Source organism: Montipora foliosa, chromosome 2 (genome assembly GCF_036669935.1).
Source record: "Montipora foliosa isolate CH-2021 chromosome 2, ASM3666993v2, whole genome shotgun sequence".
Taxonomy (NCBI): domain Eukaryota; kingdom Metazoa; phylum Cnidaria; class Anthozoa; order Scleractinia; family Acroporidae; genus Montipora; species Montipora foliosa.
In genome coordinates this window covers 60,067,668-60,086,841 of record NC_090870.1, presented here as the reverse complement: position 1 = coordinate 60,086,841, position 19,174 = coordinate 60,067,668, and the positions used below count along the sequence as shown (strand labels likewise).

Genomic DNA, 19,174 nt, shown 5'->3' with positions numbered 1-19,174 from the left:
AAATCCTTGCGTGGCGGGAGATGGTGGACTGTAAACTTTTCTGGACGTTCAACGTGAAAAGCAAGAAATATAGGTCTTATACCATAATCGGTGTTTTTTGGGAGATAAACAGTTTGTGAAAGTATGCAATGTACACATCGAGTTCATTTGGCACTACCAATAACGGCTCAGCGACGTGCAACCTGGAAAACGAGGACAGGGATGATAATTTTGATGTAAGGCCACCAAGTGGCACCAATCATCAGGTAATTCAAAAGAAGGGGCCCTTATATATTTTCAGTAGTGAAGATCGTTGTGTTTCGACAAGTTATTGACAATTCCTACTTTCTTTCTTTATTTTTGGATCATTTTAATATATAATTTTAGATTTAGTAATATTATTGCTTGTATATTTGATACGTAGTTGTTTGACTTGCCTATATTTTTTTATGTTATTTATATCGACTTCATGTGCAAACGTTGTCGATTAATAAACGTAAACTTAATACTCTCAAGTTGACCCCTATAATTCGCACTAAGAGCAGAATAGGTGGCAATAAAAAAGCTAAACATCTGTAATAGTTTGTTTTTTAGAGCTTTAAAACACCACTTTATTGCAATTTACAGTATCTCTGAATCGATCGTAGTGTGACAGTACTTGAAAGGCTTTGTAGCCTCACCATGAGGTAAGTAGTTACCATTCTACCTGAATGATCTGCCATTTATGAAAGTCATCTATTGGTGCAGAACAAAAACATTGAGTTGCGATGTTATCCATTTAGAATCGTCAATATATTCTACATGAATGTAGGAAAGCAAGGTTGCCTACGGAGATTGGCACTACAGTTTATTTTCCCAAAATCCGTCCACTCCTTGAATATGCGTCACAAGTCTGGGGTGGTCTGCCACAGTATCTGGCAGACGACTTACAGTCCATACAAAACAGGTGTCTGGATATACCGTATTTACCCGTGTATAAGTCGACCTTTTATAGCCTCAAAAGAAGCTCCAAAAATCGCCCTTGACTTATACACAGGTCAAAGATTTTGGGCCAAGTTCCAGCTAAGTAATTTATTCAAAATTAACATAATAATGTTGTCTTTTGCATAACGAACACAGTGGACAAAAGCCGACGTAAAAGACTTCAAAATGAATGACAAAAGACTTCAAAATGAATGTAAGCAATTCCAGTTGAAATGAAAAAGGTTTTCTCCAACTCTAAATGTTGAAGATACTCACAAGCACAAATATGAAATAGACACTGGAAATTTTCGTTTTCCAAAGGCGGAAAGCTCTAAAAAGGCATTTCAGATCTGTTTCTTCGCATAAAACATGATTGTTCAATGGCTTAGCAACCTGGCACAATACCTCATGTTTGCGTGCAAGCATCGTCACTTGTGTTGCGTGAATATGCTGGTTGGTAATGATTGTTTTTTATTCTTCATACAAACCTGGCAGATTTAAATGCTTTTGCAAACTTCATATTGTTTGGTTTATGAGTTTTGTTTTGTTTGTCATTTGAGAAATTATAAGTCAAGGACCAATTAAACCTTGCACATTTTCGTATCGTTTGCAAGTTATTTTCAAAGATTGACTCCTGCTCCTGTGATGTTGCATTGTGCTTATCCTCTAAAGCCCTTTATCCTTGAACAACGAAACAGGTGAGTTTGAGGTTTACATGTTCGATTTTCTGAGAACTTTTTCGAAACTCAAGGACAAAATGCCCGCATATACAACAGCTGCTGAACAACAAAACTATTAAGCGCTTGAGGCCCTGAATTTTTTGTGTATCCACATTTCCAGAAATCGAAGAATACAAAATTAGTGTCCCATGAACATTTACCAAAGAAATTAAGAAATTGTGTTTTTTGCCATCAAAAATGGGGGGTCGACTTATACATGGGATCGACTTATACTCGGGTAAATAGTCGGTAATAGGCATATCAAGAACATCTCTCCCAGCGTTGGAGCGGAGACAAAAGAAAGCAACAAACCGTGAATTGGAAAGAACGATAGAAGACATCAATCATCCCAATCAAGTATTCTTCTCAAAGCCAAGTATAAGTCATAGTTACAATCTACATTGTTATCTTTAAGAAAGTTATGACATTTTTTAATTTCGAAGACATGTTTCGATGTTACAAACATCATCGTCAGTTACAAAATATTTGAAAAACCGTTAGGACTTATATAACAACTAGGCGAAACTTAAAGATAACGATTTGCTTTCTGCTGTCTCGACCTTTTGGTTCCAATCTACATTGTACGATCCAAAACTTGGTCCAGTAGTCATACCAACATCTGGAACCCAAAGACTTGCAAACTCTTTTATAGCAAGAGCCGCAAGGCTGCTGCTAAACTCTTAAATGTATAGTACACCTATACATCTATAATAATATATTTATATTCATTATTTCAAGTTAAATCCACGAGACCCTGTCTGGAAATCTACCATTTTATAAATAAAAAATGTTCGCCCATGACGTTGTTGTTATTATTATTATTATTATTATTATTATTATTATTCAATTTTTTATTCGTTGAATGAGTGCACTAAATGTCCCATAGCGGACAATACTTCTTGCTTGAATGCATGTTCAACAATAAAGTGTTCACCCATGATGTTCACAAGAGGGAATGTTGATCACTCAAATAATGGTCATCTCCAATTCTTTTTTTTTTTTTTTCAGCAACCTGGGAAGCACTTAAGTATAGATACGCGCTTTGCTGAACTCAGCCTTGGTAAGATGTAACAATAATTAACGCTCAAGTCCCTAGTGGAGGGTAGGTGCCCAAGAAGCCCAGGGGCTGCAGCTGCAGTCACATCCCCAAGGCACTAGAACACCCGACTGGCCTGCCTAACCCGCAACCAAGCCACGAGTCCTGGCACCAGGCCCCCCCTCAGGCACCCGTCACACTTGAGCCAGATAGCTATGTGGAAAGAAAAGAAAAAAAAGAAATAAATAAAATGTAAAAAAGAATAAAAAGGAGGGGAGGGGGAATAGGGAGGGAACACTGAGAAACACTAAACTACTAATTTGACTCACAACGCCACGCCAACAGAGCAACAAACACGCTGCAAACACATGGGACAACAATGCATGCACTAACCAGGAATACTGCTGGACAATGTCAGCCCCAGGGCTCCCACAACCTTAAGACTGCTGCAAACACTACAGAACGCAGCAAACACTAAAAAACGCCTGCAAAACGCTACTGATCAGACTAGCTCCCGGTCGTAAACTATGCAACTATATCAAACGCTACAGAACGCACCAAAATGCTCAACAAACGCTAACGTACAGATGGCCAAGACGCTAACTACCGCCTGCAAAACACAACTGACCAGACTAGTTCCTAGTCATTAACTATGTTAAATTTCATTTAACTATATTTAATAATTAATTTTATTACAATATTATTGTAACTGGTTGCCATGTTGAACAACTCACTCCAAACCTCCCACAAGAATTGGCTTAGACAGCCCAGTCAAAATGAGCCGGCAGGCGCCGATTTTGCCACCTACAATGAAATATTCTGCTGCCAACTAAAGTTCAATGATAACAAATTAATGTGAGGTCTCCACAAGACCAAAATTAATTGTAACCAAAAAATATTCATCAATGTTTCTTTTGGTAAATTGAGCCGAAAATTTGAGTAAATGTTTGACACTCTTGGGTGCAAAACGGCTACTGGTGGAAAATAACTGGCATTTGAGTTGTGTTACATATCTGAGTGTAAGCTGAAAAAGAGGGGCTTTGTTTACATGTACCCCTGAAATGCACCAGGTACGGTACAACAGTTTGAAGCCAAAATTTTGGGGGAGCATACCGTGGAAACTCACTACCATGTAAGGGCTCAGCTGAAATGATACATTCCATTGTCCAACAAACTTATAGCCGTCAAATGACATCAGCTTTGGGCTTGAGACCAGACACCCCAAAACGAAAGGTTCAATTCTACATGCACTACAGTCTGTTGCTAGCTAGGTTCTCTGTGTGGTGTGGTAGTCAGTGAGGGAAAAAGGATGAGTTTGTACAGTTTAGTCAAGTAATGTGGAAATTGAGATGGCATCCAAAAAAAACTTGATTGGGCAAAATGAAGTCCTTTACATCTTATCCTTTAACTGTCGTTAATTTTACTTTCATGCAAAGATAAATAATTATGAAGGCAGTGTGTTCATATTTTACTTTCACTGTACTAAGAGATACATGTACTGTATACTTTTTCTCTACTCACTAATATTTCAAATCTGCCTACATCCACATTTACTAGAAGCCAGGACCTGGGTACTAGCACCTGTCTACGCTGAATACAGTACCCGCCTTTGCTTGAGGAGGGGGGGGGGGGGGGTGGGGGAAGATCAAAAGCCAGACCATATATATGGGTGCCCGCTTGCTCTATTACAAGGTCCCTTCTACATGTACTTTAAAACTTAATGAAACCCCTATCTAGCCTCAGAAACTTTCTCAAGTCGAATCAAGTTGATGCCTATAGTGTTTTCTTGTTTGCTGTTTTTTGTTTCTTAATTTATATTGGCTGGTAATGTCAGTATTGTAAGTAAGGCAAGTAATTACAGTATTTGTGACAATTGTAATTTAAGTAATCCATGTTGTATGTTATGCAGCATTAGCACTGTACCAATGGGGTATTATTTGTTGTGAACGAACCCCGTAAGTTAAAGGATCCACAATCATCGTAGTAACAATTTTCAGATGCTTGGTTCGATCTTGATTGATTGATTTATTTCTGGCCAGAAACCTCATTATTTGCTGAGAGTGAAAGAAAGCCTCCGCATCTGACTAGATATGTCACACGTGGAACTTTCTCAAGGACAAAAACACCACCCAACCGAGTGCAAGTCTCAAAAGGAAATTTTTACGTCACATCACCTTTCAAGCAAGGTTCAGGAAAACATATCAAAGGACCAATATCGGTATGTCACTCTGTAGCTACAGGTATAATTATGCTGTGCTCACTGTAAGCTCCCAGGGAATTCCTCTCTTGTCAGCTTTGACAGGCAGAATACAATATACAATACAGTATTTCATTTAATGAGGGTAACACAAGTTAACCCTAAACAGTTTTCTAACATGTGGCCCTTAAAACTAAAAATATACAAAGGAGTAAAATATATACAAGATACAGATACGCTTAATTGACATACTAGGAGTAAAAAATATAATTGAACTCTTGTAATAGTGAACAACTCATACGGATCAACAAGAGATGAGATGAGCTGGTTCAAGGGCAAAAGGAACATACTGAGTACATTTTCCCTCCCATTGCCCCCTTACGTCCATACACACTGCTCCTAGTCTATCTTCATTTCCAATTCCCTTCTTCACTCTACTGTATGTTTTAGATGAGGAACACTGCTGGGTTTAAGAGAAAAAAAATAACGAATCAAGCATTTTAGACATGGACTCCTCAGGTCACTGGTTCAAAAGATGCCAACTGATCGCTACCTCAACTTCATAACTTGTAATGTTAACCCAAGTGGTCTACTGTACCTTTATTCTGGTGGGATTCTTATGCCCCAGTTAAACATTCCAGCTTGTTTATAGGTGTGTTAACTGTCTCATTGTCAGTGGGATAGAGAAGCTAAAAAGTGAAAGAACAGACCGACTGTAATACATTCTGCTAAGCATCCAAAACTGACGCTCGGCCGTCAAGATTTCATGTTTCATTCAATTGACATTTGACTATTCTGCGTGTTATGTAGTCGACAGTCAATTAGGGAGGTGAACAAGGCCTGGCCACAACATCACTAACGTTCCTCGGTCCTTTTCAAAGAGTGTGGGGTACACAAGAATAGCCTTCACTTGCAAGGGTTGTGACTCGTGGTCCATGGTTTATAGTCATTATCTAAATACTTTTAAGATGCTCCTTAGGATGCAGTTAAATGTATGATATGTACATGTATATATTTATTAAAAAATGAACTACGGATATCAGATTTCCAGCATTTTCATTGGTTCGCCGGACACAGGCTATTTAACAATTATTCCATGAGCGCACGTTGGATATGAGATGGTAAATAGCCAACGAGGCGCGTAGCGCCTAGTTGGCTATAACCAGTCTCATAGCCAACAAGCGCGAATGGAATAATTGTTTTATTAAATTCCTTTAAACTCCAAAAGTTTAGAAAGTACGAAATACGAGCGAAAAAAGCGAGCAAATCCGAGCGAAATCAAAAAAACTTGATGAGAACCGATGCGATGTCGTGTAACACCTTGTGGTCAGACAGACGCAGGCTCGTCACAAAAACATTTCTTACCTTTTCGCGTACTTCTAAACGTCGGAATTTAACCCAGCTGTCCAGAAAATACTTTTTTTTCTGCTTTCTTCAGAGAGAAATTTCGCTTTCCGGCGAAAAAACTTTTAGCTTGGCAACACTTAGATCAACCATTTACCATATAAGGTCAAACCAAGGTATATGAGCTGATAACCGAGATTGCGTGAACCAATCAGAGTACGAGAATTGCATTATCCCAGGTTGAGAATTTAATAACAGTTAATATACCTGCTGTACCTGAAATGGTCAAGGAACGCGTCAGCAATAAAGCGAGCTGAAAATGTTTTTGCAGCTCTGAGAACCGAGGCAGAAATGGATGGTTTAGTCGACAATACATGGAAGAGTTGTTGATCCTGGAGTTTTTAGTGAAACATTTTTTCTACTCGGGCTTGCTATGCGCCTCGTTGGGTATCACTTCATATCCAGCGCGCCCTCGTAGAAGAATATCTCGCTCTATCACCATTCCCTCCTCGGCTCGCTTGCCTGACCAAAGCGGGCGGTTCGACTAACCCAGAAGGGACTGCGGGTAGTCTAGTGTAAATGTAATGTTAGGTGTGATGTAAAGTTGTGGCCAACATACGCATTTTTGTTAATGGGAAAGATCTAGAACACGTGCCAAATTTTAAGTATTTGGGAGGCTTGCTTTGTAAGGATGGAAGATGCTCGAAGGAGATTTGTGTAAGAATTGTACAAGTACAAGGAAAGGTTACGTTTATACAAACGTTGGCCGTGTAGCACTTATATTTTAAACAGAGTTAACTGAATAGAGTGTAATGTGAAGTGCTAGATTTCAATCCCATATGAACCATGTGAGCGTTAGCCCTACTGATGGAAATGGGTCTACAGAAGGACAGAGAAAAACTCTGACCAGGGTGGGAATTGAACCCAAGTGTAAGAATTGGACTGGCAAAGATTGCATTCGCGAAAAGGAGAGAACTCTTCACGAAGAATTTAGGCCTTTCTTTGGAGAAACGGTTAGTGAAGACACTTGTATGGAGTGTGCTGTTGTACGCTTGTGAGGCGTGGACATTAAAGAAGGCTGATATCAACAAAATAAAAGCATTTGAGATGTGGTGCTGCAGCCGTATCTTGTAACTAAAGCGGACGGACAGAATCGGTAGTAAAGACGTCCTGGAGCAGGTTGATGAGGAAAGAAAGGTTGTGAAGTCTTTGTACAGGAGTAAAACGAAATGGGCTGCACATGATATTCGACACAGCAGTATATTCAGACTAGTGATTGAGGGGAGAATTGGAAGGCAAACGCTCACGAGGAAGGAGGCGAATTGGGATTTCGGACTCTTTTATTGACAACTCATACCAAGCGTTTAAGGATCTCTCTCTCTAAAAAAGAAATTGAGGACATGTAGTAGACCTTCTTACGAGCAGAATACTGTAGCAGTGTTAGTGGTAGTGGGTAGTGGGTAGAGAGGTTACAGGCCCATTTTGACCCTGAATGCATCGCGCGCCATACATGAAAAATTCGAAAAATCTCAGAAAGCCTTTCAGAATCTTATACAAAAATTGGTAATATCAACGGAGTTGATAATGTAAATTGGCCACCGTACGGAGATTCTGAAAGCTTTCAGAATCTCTGTACGGTGGCCAATTTACATTATCAACTCCGTTGATATTACCAAATTTTTGTATACTACTTCCCCACCGACGCAGCACCACAGTTTCTTTAGAAACTACCCTCTTCTTTCAGAATCTTCTTCGTCAAAAGCTATACGTCGATAAATGTTTCAGGTCCTGTGTTGAATGCGTTCTCTATTTATCATTTCATAATTTTATCGTAGTATTTTATGTCTGTGTTTGTTTAAAGTATTTCTACATGAAGTCGAATAGTATCGAACAACATGAGGGATTGCCGCCGCGAACAGATTTTGCTTGCCGCTCCACAAAGACTCTACCACTCTTTTGAGCACAAGCACTTTTACAAGAGCATTTTACTTCTGCGTCCCAGGTTTCTAAACAATTCGAAACTGACAAAGGAAAAGTAAATCATGCATTTCAGCATTGAAACAATGTCACCTAGCTCGTAAGCTTCAGAATTCTTCTATTCCTCTTGCTGAATAGCCGAATCGTAAGAATTCCGCTTCTTCGGTGATTTTCCAATGTCCAAATCAGTCGACTCCATAAAGATAAAAGGTAATTTTAGCGGTTTCACTAGTTAAAATCACCCGGTAGAGCACACGACCATCAGGTTAATGGTCATGTTTCTTTTTTTCAACAAAAATAGTAGGCCAACCGGAATGCGCTATTCGAGATTCAAAACAATAACAAACGATCGCGTTGCGTCTAGGGTAAAAATGGGCCTTTAACAACAGGAGCGCTTGTAAGCCAGTATTGGTCAGCGGTGTTGTCAAGATCGGTGCATGCGCCCTGATTTTCCACGCTTGTGTGCTGTAGTACGTAGCCGAAGCGTTGTGATTGTGTAACAAGAAAGCGTGTGTGTGGAGCATTTTTTGCTGTTTTATTTGTAAAACAAAATACTTATCAGACTCATCTGCTCTTCTACCGTTTTCGTGCATTGTTGTCTGTGACATTAGGAGCTTAAGCACGGCAACCGGAAGTGAACTTTAGGAAAACCAGGATAGTAGTGTCTCCCATAGTTGTAAACTTATCGTCTCTAATAGAGAAAAGATACTTAGCAATATAAATGTGGTTGTGTGAAGACAAGTTAAGGAAAACTACTTACTCCCCTCCGGCTGCCGTCCGTGGCTCAAAAACGCCGCTTGGTTAAGGTCGGTGTCTACTACTTCAAAGGTATTTTTGCACGGTTTACTGAGTTTGCAAGGTAAGCAGATCTTAACAAGTGTTTTGAAATTCAAAAAGAAAATTGGGGATAACCGCGCAAAAGTATCCCAGTATTAACAAGCACCACCCATAGGGAATCCGAGAATCTCGAGATGCGCAGAACCTATGCGCAATAACAATAGTAGGCACCCTACTCATTGATTTTCTGTGACCCCACAGGTTGTTGACCCAAGTCATGACTTGAAGCAGCGAACCATAGCAAACGTGGAAAAAGTAAAAAAGCAGGTTCAGCGTGAAAACAAAGCAAGAAACAGACTGCACCACTCACAATTACTGAAAGGCAGCCTGAAGACACTTGGTCGCCCAATGACAGCCTCTGGTCCACGTATAAGAAGCTGTCAAGGAATTGTAGCTGGTAAGCCTGTGTACGATGTATCCACATTTAGAAAGGCACAAAATGACACTATGAAGGATTCAAATCACATGAAGGATTCAAATATGTGTTCAAGCATTCTGTGCCCAGTCAGGCCTCCCTTCATGAAAATGGTTCTTAAAGACGTTTGACTTGACTCGCCGCTTTGTTCGTTCTTACAGAGGGTCTTTCAGCTGGTTGCGAGGCACTGACACTAGTGTACATGTGTCATGTCATTTCATTCATGACCTGTGACGTAAACAAGTTGAAAAGGTTTCAACCGAACAAATTCTTCCTTTTGGCCACAGTACGAATTTACCTTAGTGCTGGCATCTTAGAGTTTATTTGAAATCTCGAAAGTCAAAAAGGTTGCCGGGTTCGTATTTCTTACTTTTTTATACGTAGCAATAAATAATGCTTGCCTTTCATTAGTTTTCTTCCTGTTCCCACCCTTGTAGAATTCGTCCTCGCCGTTTCTCCGCTTATTTGCTTAATATTTAGTCCTTGTTCTTTGTTGTCTTTTTTCGTGTATACATTACAGGTGTTAAAAGTCGCCATGGCTTTGTAAGGTACCATACAAATAACTCCTTCATCGAAAATGACGAATTTTCTCACAGAAAGTTGCCCGAGACTGATGGTGCTATTATCTCTTCAACGAGGCCTGAAAGTTGTCCACTTAGTTCTATTCATCGTACGTCAATCGCGTCTTCTGTGGACCGCTTTAATGTTGTCATTGATGGAGACTTTTCAGATGATGTAAGGGCTAATCGTATTGACATGAGATGTGAGGTTGGTGATTTACAAGAGCCTGACAAAGTTTTCCCTTCAAGAAAGGACCTCAGACGGTAGGAGATCCGTGTAAATGTTCAGGAGCTCGGTCGGCAATGAGGAGGAACAGCGAAATGAAAAAGATCCTGGATTTTGGAGGAACTTACAAACGAAGATGAAAAGAGCCGCTTGCAAATGAGTTTGGATCTTCGATCGCAGTGTTAACCGGGAAGGACACTGGGCGTGGTCATCGTGGTTAAATGATTTGGTCCTGTCTGAGATTGAGATGGCACTTTGTTTTAGACCTACGCGGATCTCATCCGTGATCCTATGTGGCAAACCATGTTTAAACTACGACGTGGCAGACCTAATTCCGCGGCACTGGTGTTAAAATTGTACACAAAACGTCGTGTGTTTTTTTTTTGTCGTCCTCAAAGCTCACTTCCGCCGCTTTTGCGCAGACGGTGTTTCCAGTTTTTTCGCGATCCCAAGTCCAGAGGGTCCTAGGGTCCAAGGTTTTTGAGACGTGAATGGGGTTTTCCACTTACAGTTGCAGGATTCTCGTTAGCAAGCTGAAACAGCTGACAAGCAAGTGTCTTAAAAAGGAAAAGGATTCTAACAAAATAACCTCCAAACATCATTTTTTCGATTGTTTTGGATTGTTATTGCAACTGTCAGATAGTACGCGTGCTATGACTGGCTAATGTAGCGGGCCATATTTTTACAGTACAGCTCTGTGTACGGCCCACTAAATTTGAACTTTTGATGCAAGATTTTCCGGCGAGTTTTTCATGAGTATGTGAAATAAACTTGCGAAACTCTGTCAAGCATCTATTTCAAAAAGCCAATAAGATCTTTCAGGTATTTTCTTTTTTGTGGCTTTGAACGTTGCACTTGACTTGAACTAGTTTTCTTTCCTCGCGCCATATACCTCCGAGACATAACAAATATGTTCCTGACCTCGTTTTGTCGGTCCGAACTGTATGTTTTCTTTGCTGTTACTGATCATTGTCAAGTTTCCCCGTTAATTTATGGTGAGTGCGTTTCGTGCTTGGGCTATTAATCAACGGAAAAAAGTCGGGCCGTAACTTACAGTACGGATCTAGAAAAGGAGGTTAAAAAGTGGTATATATTCTTGAAGTAGTTGGAGGGGTTTATGAGAACTCGGCCACCGGCGGTGTACTGCCGTTAGTTTGTCAGAAATTTGCCTCTCATCGGCGGCTCCTCTGCCTTGATTTCACTCAAACCCTTGTAAAAGACAGGAGTGACCTCCGCTTACATTGATTAGCCCAGGCATCTACTTCAAGAGTTATTGAAACCTTGATATAAAAATATAGTTTTCAATTTTAAGACATTTGGTGAAAATGTTTCTCAGACCTAATTCGATCACAGCAGACTGCAAAAGGTCAATAAGAGCCACTCAAAAAAATCGAAATAAATTCGAATATCTTCTTTCTATCATATTTGAAACATATTTAAGGACGGTGCCTACTATTGTTCTTACGCACACGTTCTGCGCATCTCGAGATACTTGGATGTCCTACGGGTGGTGCTTATTAATACAGGGATATTTTTGCGGGTTCAAAGCTATGCGGAAAAAGCAGACCTCAGCAAGTACTCTTGGTATCCAAAAACCGCGTAAAAATACATTTGAATTAGTAGGCACCGTCCTTAAAATGGTAAAAGAACAAGAAAAGAAGTCCAATATGGATACAACTGTTTCCATTGTGCTAAACAAAAATGCCCCAAAATGTAAGTTTTCGCGAACTCTTTTGCAAGCTATTATGTAGATTAGCTCTTCCAAAGAAAGCAAGATTCAGACTTGCGCATTGCATATTATATTGAATTTTGATGGTAAATTATTTCCATAAAACCTTTCTACGAGTGTTGTCCACGAGTTTACTAACGGTCACCACTGATTGAATGCGAATGAGACGCGAAATTATTTACTGCAACAAGCTTGCGAAATGTGATGGGAACCTTTATTAACTACGAATCTATTGCGTTCCTAACTTGAAAGCAAGGGTCAATTCTGAGCCACATGTATTGAGCGTTTTCACTCAAGTGACCAGCAGCCATATTGGATTACTGAAACAAAAGCAAGTATTTGCATAAAAATAGAGTTCAAGTTTGGTACACCATCATGGCCGTCGTTCCTTTGTTTTGGAACACCAACATGGCCGCCGTGACGTCATGTGAAAACGCTCTGTAGGAAATCGTATGAACGCTAGTGCATTTCGTGATTTATGGGCACAAGTGATGTTTTGAAAGTTCTCAAATTTAAGAATTTCAAAACATCACTTGTGCCCATCGCAAAATGCATGAGTAAGTTCATACGATGTTTATTATTATATACCAAACAAAATTACACCTTCGCTGTGTTTCCATAGCAACTTCCTTATTGCACTCCATAGCCTCCATTGCAGTCTATAATCTGTGTATGCATTCGTCGTTGACCAGTTAGAAACGCGATATTATTTTTCGTCGAGTATATAATAAGTTAATTGAAACAACGATAGCAGGGAACATCTCCCAATAAAGAGCAATTCGATATTATCAGAAACCCATAAGGGCTAAAACGTGTAACTCGCGTTCACAGCTTCCGAATATTCATGTGCGAACTGATTGGTTGAATGTTTCAGTGCTAAGTACCATATTTGGAAACCCCTCGCTCTTGTTGTTCCAAATAAGGTACTTAGCAAACTGAATATTCAGAAATTTGGCGAATCTCTGTACGGTGGCCAATTTACATTATCAACTCCGTTGATAAAGCCAACTTTTTGTATACTACTTCCCCACCGACGCAGCACCACAGTTTCTTTAGAAAGTACCCCCTTCATGAATATTCAGAAGCTTTTTTTCCCAGCACACAAGGGGCCGTTACACGGTTGAACCCTTATGGGTTTCTGATATTATCTTTTGATGCATATAATTGATCCAATTTTGGTATTATGTTTTCATGGTAGTAAAAAGACATTTCAATTTCAATTTTCAAGTCCAAGTTTGCGACAGTGTGAGAAAATTGGCCCTGCGCTTCATGGCCAAATGCCATATGATTGCCCTTAACACGAATGTCTTTTATGAAGTACGCTTCCGAATTTTCCCACCCCCAACCGCCCTTACCAAGATATCGTTGAATGATTACGTTACCCGATTGGATTAGCCGGGAGTTCGGGATAGAGAAATTAGTGTTTTAGGGAATAATAATTTAAGTATGGATTAATTTTTTTAACATCAAAGTCCACGAAAAGTAATTAACAATCCGTTCATTATTAGCTAGCCTTGCCTGTATCGAGAACGGAAATCATCAGTGTCTGAGAATAGTACTCTAGGTTCTTGAGTACGTAAACACCTTCCCGATGTACTTACTGATAGCTTAAACGTATGAACCAATTATTTTTGCAGAACGTTGTGCATTTTCTGAGTAGAAGAGGAAAAGTTGAGTTAGATGCCGACATGTAGGAAAGCACGCCCTTAGCTCCTATCAAATGGTGCTGTATTGTCGTAGTCCGTCTAAGAGAGGGGATGGCATTTTCTTGAACAAATATCAAAGCAAATACTCAATAAGAACATGGACAACCACAGGCTTATAAAACTTCAAATTCTTAAATCAATTCTTTTTAATCCTTTGATAAGCTGTATTAAATATGTTTTCATTTCACAACTTTTGTACATGCTTTTGTATAACCTTTGTACACATTTTAAAAATTTTGGTTAACCAATTTCAAATAGTATTGTCTTTTACTTTACTGGTTTGAATATAAACGCAATGCACGTTTCTTTATTGTATCGTATTCGGTTCAATATGGAGCTGTTTTGATTTGTATTGGAGACTCTTAGATTTGTCAGACCATTGCCGAGTCCATTAAGTTGAAGTCAAAGAAATAAGTTCCAATAATGATTGCCAGATTCCTCATTTGACTTTTGAGTATTGCAATTTCACGGCGGATGTCTTGGTAACGAGTTTGGGTTCCAGTTCCACCGTGAACAGGCCGGGCTGGAAGCATTGAAGATGTACCATTCAGTAAACTCTCCTGACATGGACAAAAAGAAAAGTGTCATTAATTTGAAAGGAAATTCCAGAAAATGAGAGCAAGTTACAAACTAAGACTAATACAACTTTCACTATCTTTTAATTTAGTGAAAGGGACGTCTCTCTTCATACATAAAACGTACATCAAAAATACAAATTACCCTCTCAGACTGGTAGTTAATTATGTCATCCAGTGCTACGCAGCTAGCTTAACGTTCTTGTGCAGCAATGGGCTGACTGAGAGTTACTGCAACACTTACCGCTATTTCCATACCAGATGACAGTCTTCCCGTAAGACGGACTCCTTCTTGTAGACACACAGTAGACTGCGGGCTTGTCATGAAGCTTGGGATTTCACCAAACAGCAAAGAGTAGACTTTTATATGACTCAGGTCAAATGTTATTCTTTGATGCAACTGTAGGAAAAGTAAATTCATGGCCCATAAAAGTTTGACACCTGCATACCCCACTTCACTTTTGCTACAATACTTAACTAACTAATTTAAAGTTAAGCGGTTTTCTAATTTGAAAAACTCACCGTGACACTAGAGGATATATTGAAATTTGCCATTGAGCTATTAAAGGTAATGTTTTCCTGTAAATTAAAAGAATAAATGAGTGCATTAACCAACCATTATTCTCTGAACAATAATGAACCCAACAATCTATCAATCAATCCGAAACAATTAAGCAATCAGTCAGTCAATCATTCGATTAACCAATCAATCACTCAGTTACTCGGACAACGCAGATTCAAAGTTAATTGAGATTAGTTAATTTAATGAACTTTATTTAGTGACAACTACAATAGTGGCACAGGACTAACTGGGGACATTGTACGGTAATCGATCAAATCAAATCTACTCATCATGACCAAGTCGTAGAGCTAGCGAGGACAAGATGGTTCTTTTAATCTAGAAAGAATGAAACACTCTGCGGCCTTAGTTGTGATAAACATGAACGATCTCTACTTACAAATTTTTCCAGAGTTGTGTTTAGGTGCTTTGTCAGATTTGCACACCAGTCGTTAACAACCTGAACTGGTGATAGGAGCCCGTTTCCAATCACAGCGCCAACACGCGAATGGAGTAAAATTGAAATTAAAACAATAGTGACGAATGCCTTGAGAGTTTTATGCTCTGCAACGAATCAATCAATCAATCAATCAATCAATCAATCAATCAATCAATCAATCAATCAATCAATCAAACAAGTAAGGAAGGAAGCAAGGAATTAATTATTTGCGGATTGAATATACATCTTGGTCAATGTTATGTGTTGTTGTTGTTGATGATGATGCTGATGATGATGATGAAAACTATTACGACATCTGCATACGTTTGGTACTTCTTGGAGAAGAATACTGACAAATGAGCCCATTTAAAGTGCTGCCCTGATCAAAACATCAATTTTTATTGTTCTTTGGATTTCAAAACCATGTTAACTAAACATTAAGTGACCCAAGTTATAAGCCTTGATTTCGAAAAGAGACCTGTCTATTTTAACTGGAATTTTCCTATTTAGTGGTCCACCATTACCAACTTTAAAATCTTAGGCGAGCTGGATCGAGGAGAAAATGACGTCAAAATTCCAACAGTTTACGAATGCAATGCATGTGTCGGAGGTTGAATTAATATGCTACACGGGAGTTTCGGGCTTTCAGACTTTTAAACTCATGTTTTGCATGTATAATAAGCTCCGTTTACCGGCTGAAATTTTATTCTTGTGAATAAATGACGTCACGTTCCCTAGATCCAACCCTCTGAGGTCCAGCCGGTCAGTCTTGAACGTGAGCAATGGCGGACCGTAAAATCCAAAAGGCTCAAACTCAAAGTACCGCCTTTGGACAAAAATCAAAGCTCAAACCTTTGCCAGTTAGGTGATAAGCAATCACACTAATCTGAAGAAAAGAAAGTGATTTTTTGATCATAGTAGCACTTTAATCATCACGTCATGATGGAAAAGCTCTCAAAAATTCACGAAATGTCATCATCATCATTAACAAAACCATGACTAGTAGTAGTATTAGTAGTGGTATAGTTGTATTTGTACAGGTAAATCACATGATTTCGAGTGCAATTTGGAATAAATGAGCAGGAATAACAAAGAGGAACAAAGCTATTACTTGTTAATAACAGACATGAAAAAAATATCCAGAAAGCCTGCATGTCGTCATTAAGCAGAAGCAACGCACGCGTATCACGTAATTAAGGGAAAATAGCGCCATCCATGGCTTGTGTTTGATTGGCCATCTCTGGGTTTCTTGTGCATCATTGCCAATCAGAATGCTTGGTTTGTTGCCCCTTTTTGCACTGAATTACCTTTGTTGTGTACTGTGTTACCTGAAAACTGTACTTCCCATAGCCAATAAGAAAGGAGAATATTTCCCATGTATACTATTACATCGCTAATAAGATCAATCAAGTGCAGTGATAATTAGCAACATTACCTGACATGTTGTACGTTTTTGAACGTTGTCTTATGAAGCGCGTCGGTAGGTTTCCGAATGAATTTGTTTCACGGTCGGTGGCTTGCCTTTATATAAAAGCACACTTGCTAATAATGAATAGATGAAATCATCCTCACTGTTTAGAAAATGAAAGTAGAAAAAATAGCAATGAGAAAGAAAGGCATGCAAATATTGGTTGTTTGATGTAAAGGATCCGTTTGCTTGGGAAAATAAACTCATCATGAATTGTAGGCTCAATAAGATTTATACGAAGTCAAGGAAAAGTTAGGAAGAAAGCGAATACCGGCGATCAAATTCCCCAAAAAGCCCTAGGGCTTATATCATCTAGTATTTCTTCCTGGGGGGCTTGTATTCTGACATTGCCCGTCTTAAGAAGTGATCAGTATATGAAGGGAATTGCCCTTTATACCTTGTCTCAATATCAGAGGGATTCTTCAATATGCAAATGTCTGTATGTGCAAATGACAAACTTGGGAGATCAAGAGAAAGTGAGACTTGATTTTACAGTATTTAGTAGTTTATATTCAAGGAAGTAAATACGTTTACCACAGTTAGGTTTAAAGGCAGCTATCCCGTTTACATTTCTGGGGCGTACGTATTTAATATAAAATGGGTTTTTTGTTGAGAACTTACTCTTAATTAAGCGGATTGGCTCTTAAAACGATTCATCACCCATGACAGTATATGATGATAACGTCTCTATTCAATCTTAAACAAAAGAATACCGTTAATTCCTTTTACACAGTCCGCGATGTCACAATGTAGCAAGTTCAAGCAGAAACTTGTGAACAAAGATGTCACAATGAGGAGAACGCTGTTTTACCCTGCGATCAAACATCGAGCGCTCATTTTTATTCCCGCCTGGTATTGTTAACTTGCACCCCTCAATTTTTCTGAATATTTTACGCCTCTCATTGTATTTATTAAAAACGCACTCAAGCAGTGAACATATTTTCGAAATGTCTGCATCGAATTCAGGAAAAAGATTTTTTTCCTGACATTTTTTGACTACATAAGGCAACTAGTGAAACTTTCATACGTCCAAATCGAGTTGTCAGTTCCTGGATGTGAAAAAATATATATATTTAAAAGATGTGTAAATAAGCACACTGATCCTGACATTTTGAGTTACAATGTTCAAATACCTGATACATGAAAGCTTTTGTTACAGTAGGTGACATGTGGAATTAAATGGATAAATGGATATTAATAACGAAACATCTCTTTCATTTCAATCTGGAATATGCCCCGTTTAGACTATCTAGATCCTAGCAATAAGGTGGGGGGGGGGGGGGTGGGGTGGGGGGGAAATTGTCAGATCAGACCTAGCTTCATGGCCTGACTCTTACGAGTCTTTTTCATTAGCTTAGTGGTAGAGCATTCGTTCAAGTGATCGGAATGTCGTTCATTCGACTTTTGCAACGGAGCACTCGGATTTTTTCCGAGTGTCCCCGAGTTCTAGCACCTTCGAGTGTCTTATAACTCAGTGGTAGAGCATCCGAACTAGTAATCGGAAGATCGTGGGTTCGACTCCTGGAAAGGAGCACTCGGATTATAACGATCCTCCCCTATAGCTAGCTCAGTGGTAGAGCATCCGAACTAGTAATCGGAAGATCGTAGGCTCGACTCCTGCAATGGAGCACTCGGATTTTTTCCGAGTATCTCCGTGTCAACATCGAAAAGTAAATATCTTCAATGTGGCTTTTCTTGCTTGCGTGAGATGAATGACACCACAAAATTAACATTTTAAATATAGAAGGTGTTTCAGTTGCCTTAGAGAACAAACTTAAACGCTTCCATGAGAAACTTATACTCTCTGAATTTGTGCCTACGATCACGTGTATTTTCGGAATAATGCTACAATTCGAGGCTCGCGTGTATAAACAAATGATGAGATAATAATAAAATAATAACAAGAAAAAGAATAAGGAGAAGAAGAAGAAAAATAATTTTTACTACTACAATTATCGTTAAGTAACATGAAGTGTTTCGCAATGTCAAATATAGTTGCCGAATTATCAGTGGACTTTTAACAGAACTCAGTGTTACAAAAAAGGTCCTAATTGGCCGTTTTTATACTAGAGACGCATAATCCGTCCAGACAAATTATGCGTCTCTCATGTTATCGGTCTAGTGTAAACACGGGACGAACTGTATGAGACGCATGATTCGTCTGGGACGTACTTGGGCAAACATTTTTTCTGCGTCTGTTAAATTCGTGTAGTATAAAGACGGGCACTAGACGCATAATGCGTCTGGACGAGCTTTCCAGTTTAGTGTGTCTTCGAAGACGCACTAAAATAGATTCTTCGTCCAGACGCATAATGCGTCTTGTGCCCGTCTTTATACTAAACGAATCTAACAGACGCGGAAAAAATGTTTTCCCAAGTTCGTCCAAGACGAATTATGTGTCTCAAGTATTAAAACGGCCATTATGTCAAAAACAAAAAAGCCAGT

At 39.2% G+C, this 19,174-nt stretch overlaps 2 protein-coding genes across 2 annotated transcripts; one reads left to right on the top strand and one right to left on the bottom strand.

The window, feature by feature from the left end:
- Positions 1-8: 8 nt before the first annotated feature.
- LOC137993745 (uncharacterized) lies at positions 9-11,568 on the top strand. Its single transcript, XM_068839743.1, has 5 exons — positions 9-245; positions 2,670-2,721; positions 4,737-4,915; positions 9,254-9,449; positions 9,988-11,568. Exons 1-5 carry the CDS (start codon positions 129-131, stop codon positions 10,293-10,295), a joined length of 852 nt encoding a protein of 283 aa, XP_068695844.1. The 5' UTR covers positions 9-128; the 3' UTR covers positions 10,296-11,568.
- A 151-nt stretch (positions 11,569-11,719) lies between these two features.
- On the bottom strand, positions 11,720-16,840 carry LOC137993746 (uncharacterized). Its single transcript, XM_068839744.1, has 5 exons — positions 16,697-16,840; positions 15,223-15,386; positions 14,786-14,842; positions 14,508-14,663; positions 11,720-14,248 (listed from the first exon to the last, which is right to left on the bottom strand). Exons 1-5 carry the CDS (start codon positions 16,701-16,703, stop codon positions 14,060-14,062), a joined length of 573 nt encoding a protein of 190 aa, XP_068695845.1. The 5' UTR covers positions 16,704-16,840; the 3' UTR covers positions 11,720-14,059.
- Between the last annotated feature and the right edge of the window lie 2,334 nt (positions 16,841-19,174).